The sequence below is a fragment of the Onychomys torridus genome, chromosome 12 (genome assembly GCF_903995425.1).
Source record: "Onychomys torridus chromosome 12, mOncTor1.1, whole genome shotgun sequence".
In the NCBI taxonomy this organism is placed as follows: Eukaryota; Metazoa; Chordata; class Mammalia; order Rodentia; family Cricetidae; genus Onychomys; species Onychomys torridus.
Window position 1 is genome coordinate 16,411,348 of NC_050454.1, and position 7,298 is coordinate 16,418,645.

Consider the following 7,298-nt stretch of genomic DNA (forward strand, 5'->3'; position numbering starts at 1 on the left):
TGATGGTGCACGCCTTTAATCCCAGCACTCAGGAGGCAGAACTCTGTGAGTTCGATGGCCAGCCTGGTCTACAGAGTGAGTTCCAGGATAGCCCAGACTGTTTCACAGAGAAACCCTGCCTTGGGGGGGGAAAAGACTGTCAGAAAAGACTACTATTTGATGTTTCTAACGTGGAGGTCAGAGAACCTTGACTATTGTCCTTCCTTAGGACATTCATCTTCCACGGCTCACCCTGTCTTTTGAGATAGGCCGGTGGTCGTTTGAATGAGAGCGGCCCCCACAGCCCCATATGTTTGAAAGATTAGGCCCCATTAGTGGAATTGTTTTGGAAAAGTTAGAGGGCATGGCCTTACTGGAGGAGGTAAGTCATTGGCGGTGGGCTTTGAGGTTTCCAATCCCATGACAGGCTGAGTGTCTCATTCTCTCTGCCCTTTGCCTATGGATTGGGATGGAGAGCTCTCAGCTACTGCTCTAGCACATGCCTGTCTGCTTCCTGCCATGATGATCATGGACTAACCCTCTAAAATTGTAAGCAAGCCCCCACTTAAATGCTTTCTTTTTTTTTTTAAAGATTTATTTATTTATTATTTATACAGTGCTCTGCATGCACATATCCCTGCAGGCCAGAAGAGGACACCAGATCTCATTACAGATGGTTGTGAGCCACCATGTAGTTGCTGGGAATTGAACTCAGGACCTCTGGAAGAGCAGTCAGTGCTCTTAACCTCTGAGCCATCTCTCCAGCCCCTAAATGCTTTCTTTAATAAGAAAGTTGCCTTGGTCATGGTGTCTCTTCACAGCAATAGAACAATAACTAAACAGGATCTCTCACTTTTACTTAGTACTTACTAACTGGGCTGGCTGACTAACTAGTGAGCCCCAGGGACCTGTTCCCTCCCCCATGCTGGGCTTACAAGCTCATGACAGGGTGCTTATCTTTTTAAAATGTAGATTTTGGGGAATGGAACTCAGGTCCTCAGTCTTTCAAATCAGGCACTTGACCAACTAAGCCATCTCCCAAGCCTGTGAATTTTTTTTTTTTTTTTTTTTCCACAGAGTCTCTTGTAGCCCAGGCTAGTTTCATAGTTGCTATGTGGCTGAGATTGTCCTTGATCTCTTTCTGATCCTTCTGACTTTATTAAATGCACTTATTGAAAAAGGGGTAGATTTTGAAGAGAGAGAAGCCAAATTAGGAGAGAATTGAAAAGCAAAATGCATGTATTCCATGCACACAGTTCATGTAGTTTCCAAGTCGTGCAGGAGACAGTTTGAATAGCCATTTTTCAGATCAATTCAGGTTTTTTTTTCTTTGCTTATAGGTGGAGAAGATAGACAATGATGTGCTCATGGCTGCCTTCCAAGAGAAGAAGAAAATGATGGAAGGGAGAACGCCGAGGGGACCTGGGAGCCAAAGGTTGTTTCAGCAGGTGCCATATCAGTTTTGCAACATGGTGTGCAGAGTCGGCTTCCACAGACTGTACTCAGTACCTCATGGTAGGTATCTGCTGTGGATGATTGGTCTCTAGCTACAGGTATCGGCCTCATCCTCAGGCTAGTGACTAAGACAGGGTCTCTCACTTTTTCTTGGAACTCACTAACTTGGCTAGGCTGGCTATCTAGGGAGCCCCAGGGACCTGCTCCCTCCCCAGTGCTGGGATTACAAGCTCATGACACAATCCTCAGGACTACCTACTTGGGCAGGGTGAGCAGACATCCATGTATGGCTGTGTATGGCTATGGGGAGGGATCCTTTGGCACTAGGCTTTAGGGATGAAGTCTTTTGGAAATGGTTGGTATTTTGTTTGTTGGTGGGTGTTACTTTGATGCAAGTATGAGCAGCAGGAGCTCTGGTTCAGGTTTTAATCTCCTTCTTGTTTCTGTGTTCTGGCTGCAGAGTGGGAGTGAGTGTCCCTGCTTTGCCCTTTTCATCTTAACAGAATTATCAATACCAACCCCATTCCATAGTTAGAAGCACATTTACTTAAATTTAAAAAACTGGTGTTTTTCACCCACCCCTGGGTGTTTTGTTTGTTTGTTTGTTTGTTTGTAAAGACAGAGTTTATGTAGCCCTGGCTGGCTGTAACTCATAGAGATCTGCCTGCCTCTACCTTCCCTCCCTAGTAACTGGAATTAAAGGCATGTACCACCATGCCTAGCCCTTTCATCCTTTATTTCCTGTGAATGAATCAGGTATAGTCTTGCAGGTGAAGTGCCCCCTCTTTCTCATTAGCTAATGGTATGAAAAGGATTGGGAAAGTGTAGTGATAACTCCCAGTTTGAAAGAGAGGGAAAACACAGAACAATTACTTACCATGTGCTGCTGGACAGGAATACATGGTGCACACACATTCATGTAGGCAAAACCACTCACACATATAATAAATCTAATCTTTAAAAAAAGTCCAGCAAGCAGGGCTGGAGATGGCTCCGGAAGTTAAAAGCACTTGTTCTTCCTCAGGGCCAGGGTTTGATTTCCAGCACCCACAAGGTGACTCATAACCATCTGTAACTCCAGTCCCAGGGGCATCCAGTGCTCCTCTTCTGGCCCCTATGGACACTGCATGCACATGGTGCACAAACATACACTCACACAGACGCATAGAAGATAAATGAAATTTACACACACAAGCACACAAAATTTAAAAATTCAGCAGTAATTTGAGGTCAAGTTCATGTCTTCATAATGCCACAAGGGGACACAGGATCCCTTTTGCAGGATCTTGGTTACATCACTAAAACAATTTTAGAACAAATGGATGGCAGGGAACTCAAAGACTTTATTGGAGTGAGAGGAAATAATAGGGCAGGCAAGCAAGTTGGAAGTCTGTGTTGGCCTGGAGGAGGAAAGTGGAAATGGAAGGAAGACTGTACTTGCTGAGCTACAAGTCAAGACAGCAGGCAGGCTCAGCAGTGGGAGTCGGTGGCTTCATGGGATAAGGTGAGCTTTGGGGAGAGTGAGGTTCCAGTGTCAGGGCAGACAGGCTTAGGATTTTGGTCAGGAAATAGAAAGGGGGGTAAGCTGGAGAGGGGGAAGGTTACAGTGTCTGGGTCAGAACTAGCTACATCTCTTTCTTCTATTTCGGTTCTCCCAGCTGGAAGAAAGGACTTTCAAACTGAGAAAACTGCTCTAAGAACATCATGCTTTATTTTTCCGTTGTTTATGGTTTAAAATAAAAACCAACTCAGGAAACTAAACTAAGGAAGCTAAAATTTTATGGTTTTCTTATGAATTAAAAATAAATATATATACACATATATGAATATATAGGTATATATTTTTAAATGTGTGTATGTATTAAGAGGCTTTGTCTAAGTGCTTTATCTCTTTTGTCCTTAAGATAATATTCAAAACAAAAGTCTTGCAAAGAAAAATGTATCTATTTTTAGTCTCAGACCATTATTATTTTGGAACATAGATTATTTTGGCACTGTATCTTCAGTGTTTACAATGCAGGGAGATTGTTTTGAAAACAGAAATACTACCATAGCCATTTATCACTGCACTATTAAGTGTGGCAGTCTCTAGCCATCCATGACTATTGAACACGAGATGTGGCTAATCTGAATTGAGATGTACTGTAAAGGTAAATAAAATAGATACTGGATTTTGAAACCTACAATAAGTGTAAAATATCTCCCTAGTGAAATTTTAAAAGTATACAACTTTTTACAAGTTTATTTTATGTGTAGTAGTGTTTTGCCTGCTCAGGTGAATGTGCACCATGCTATGTGTGTGGCTGGAACCTGTGGAGGTCAGAAAAGAGGTTGAATTCCCTGAAACTGGAGATATAGATGGTTGTGAGCCACCATATGGGCTCTGGGAACTTGTCTTAGTTAGGGTTTTTACTGCTGTGAAGAGACACCATAACCACAGCAATGGTTATAAAGGAAAACATTTAATTGGAGGTGTCTTACAGTTTCAGAGGTTTAGTCCGTTATCATCATGGTGGAACATGGTGGCATGCAGGCAGACATGGTGCTGGAGAAGGAGCTAAGAGTTTTATATCATGGTCTGCAGGCAGCAGGAGACTGTATGCCACTCTGGGTGTAGCTTGAGCATATATGACCTTAAAGCCTGCCTTCAGAGTGACACACATCCTCCAACAAAGTCACATCTAATAGTGCCACTCTCCCTGGGTCAAGCATTTGAACACAAGAGTCCATGGAGACCATTCCTATTCAAACCACCACAGAACTGAACTTGGGTGCTCTCAAAAACAAGTGCTCATGACCACTGTGCCATCTCTCCAGCCCACACCCTAGTGAATTATACAGTTAACTCGATACTGAAACGACACTTTTACTCTAATTTGATTTCATCTTTTCTTTTCTTCCTTTCTTTCTTTCTCTCTCTCTCTCTGTCTCTCTCTCTTCTTTCTTTTAAATGTGGCTAGTAGAAAACTTAAAGTGGCATATGTGGCTTGTATTGAATTTCTACTTCCCAGTGCTGCTCTAGAGCCTAAGTCAGTGTTTGGTCAGTATAGAAGGGACAGGAATAGAAGGAAGGGATAGCGTCAAAGACGTTTTAGTGCATTCCCCTCTACATAAGGTTATTTGTTTTCAGTGCTGAGGAGTGAGCCACAGCTTTGTGGTGCTAATACATGTCACGAAGCTGCATTAAATATCTCTACAGTAAAGGGCTACTGAATGCTTTGCCTCTTAGGGGTTTGTTTGCTTGGTTTCATTTCTGTTTTGCTATTTGAGATGAGGTCTTCCTATATAGTCTCAGTTTGCCTTGACCTCTGAATCCTCCCATATCAGCCTCCTGAGTGCCAGGATTATAGACATGTACCATCATGCCTGGCTCTTGAGTGTTGTGAATATCCGGGAATCTATAATAGAATAGGTGTTACACCAGAATGGAGAGTAGTCATCTCTAGTAGTGGGAATGAAGCATCACCTTCTACTGTCAGAGTCTCCAGACTGCCTGATGGGTGGAAGTGTCCTGGTCAGCACCAATCTAGTTCAAGACAATGGAGTTGACTTAGTGGGACACTGTGCCAGGCCACAGTCAGAGACCAGGACACCTGGTGAGGGGTGATGTCAGGACTATGTTCTCCTAAGCCAAGGCTGCTCTTCTTGAACAAGAAGCAGGCATATTTACATTTTTTCTTATGTCTGTGACTGCCTTCTCGCCTGCTCCCCTTTCTCTTTTTGATGTTATTTCTGTGCTGTGTATGTAACACAGGCTGGCCTCAGACTCAGGATCCTCCCATCCTAACACTGCCTGTTCTTACTGGACGATATTTAAAATCCGTTTTCTCAAAAGCTGTGGAGATAGACCTATTTGTAGTTGGTGTAGCCAGCCAGTGTTTTAAGAACGTATTTCCTTATTGCTGCTAATTGTCTGGTTAATAATGACTTGAATCATAATGTGTCTGAATCTTAGATTTTTCATGCTTTAAATAAAATTATCCAAATTACAGATTAATTGAATCTAATCAGGGCGAAATTGCTTTGAAAGCTAGTGACTTCTCTGTAAATTTTAATGATGTATTCTAATGTAAAACTATTGTTGACGGTATCAGTGATATTGTCTCAGGGGAGGAACTTAGGCTGGAGGTAATTATGTGAAGGTCTAGAGAGAAAATACTGTTAGCACCCAAATAGACATCATCTACTAGAATGTAACCTTTTTTTTTCTCTTCCAGACCCAGTTTATGGAACCGGCATACATTTCACCAAGAGCCTCAAAAAACTAGCAGACAAGATCAAGAAAACCTCAAGCACAGACAGGCTAATCTATGTGTTTGAGGCAGAAGTGCTCACAGGCTCCTATTGTCAGGGTAGTAGCTTAAATATTACCCCACCATCATTGAGTCCTGGGGCCTTAGATGCTCATGACAGCGTGGTTGACAGTGTTTCCAACCCTGAAACCATTGTTGTTTTTAGTGGTGTACAGGCAATGCCCCAGTATTTGTGGATTTGTACACAGGATAGGTCATTGTCACAGCATCAGATGTGGGGACAAGACTACTTGTCAGGACTAGAGATGGACTCTTCACTGCAGTCCTGGCGGGAGGTCTCAAATGGCAGCTCTGTTTAGTCTGTCATTTTAACAACCAGCAGGGTTTAGGTGAATTGACAAAACAATGCTGTCAGTGACTTAGAGAATGGCTTGAACATAACATATTAACTGTTCTGAATGACTGGGTTACTATAGGCCCCAACCACATCCTAGCATCTTAATGCCTTCTTCACCTCTGGGCTTGGGGTGGATAGATGCCAACTAAAAATTGTTCCTGACTGTCTCTTCTCTCCTTGACATCCTTCACCTCCTTTCTTATAGGAAACAGCAAGAATATTTTACATATAACAAAGACTTTTTTTTCTAGTAAGTAATTCAAGCCTGTTATTTTCTAAAATGATGATAGTATAAAATAGGACAATGGAATGGTTTTAGATTTTCTATATAATTGTGTAAAGTGCTTTGGATATTCAAATAAATCACTTTTGTCTGAGTAACTGGCTCTGAGTAGTTATGTGAGAGATGAAATAATGTGAACTGGAAAGACATCAAAAGATTGATAATCAGTTTGGATTCAGTGATACCAAACAATGCCACTCAGTGCTGGGTGTGGCTGTACACACCTTTGGTCCTAGCACTTAGGAGGCAGAGGCAGGAGAGATAGGAGTTCAAGGCCAGCCTGGTTTGCAGACTGAGTTACAAGACAGCCAAGGCTACACAGAGAAACTTTGGAAAAACAAAACCCACGCCTCCCCGCTCAAAAAAAAAATTACCCCCAAACCAACCCAAACAAAAATCCAGTGCCATTCCTCTACTATGTGCCTTGAGTAGTAACTCACCAAGGTCACTACAAGATCCTTAGTCACTTTGACTAAGACAAACACCCTGAAAACCTTTTGTCCTGAAACATCAGAAAGGTAGGTATAGGCATGTGAACAAATACGATTGGCTATAACTAATGGAGGATAACAGTGTTTGGAAAATTAAACGGAGAGCAGGACAAAGGAATCAAGACCGGGAGGAAGCTTCCAAAAGAGACAGTGATAAGATGGTAAAGTGGGGACAGAGCTGGAAGTGTGGTCTAGGCAGAGTATAGCTCTTTTAATGACTGAATCCACCCCCACTGGGCCCAAACTTAGCTTTATGATGCTATTTGTAATAGGCTAATCTCACCACCTATGTATTGCCTACTTCGAAGATCCTACTGATCTGTAATTCTAAACTTCTGACCTCTTGCTCTTCAGTCTTCAACATCCCACCAGACTACTCCCTTCTGGTCGAACTTTAAGAAACATGCTGCTTCTGTCACATGGTCCTGTTATGGAATCTG

General features: G+C 42.4%; 1 protein-coding gene across 6 annotated transcripts in view; it reads left to right on the plus strand.

Moving 5' to 3' along the window:
* Parp9 (poly(ADP-ribose) polymerase family member 9) overlaps nucleotides 1–6,465 on the plus strand; it is a 36,892-nt gene extending 30,427 nt beyond the window's left edge. For all 6 annotated transcript variants that reach the window (XM_036203510.1, XM_036203509.1, XM_036203513.1 and 3 more), the window contains 2 exons: nucleotides 1,320–1,494; nucleotides 5,652–6,465. In XM_036203510.1, the coding sequence (XP_036059403.1) occupies nucleotides 1,320–1,494; nucleotides 5,652–6,046 (570 nt within the window). In that variant the 3' untranslated portion in view covers nucleotides 6,047–6,465. The remainder of the gene's footprint in view (nucleotides 1–1,319; nucleotides 1,495–5,651) is intronic.
* Nucleotides 6,466–7,298: the final 833 nt, after the last annotated feature.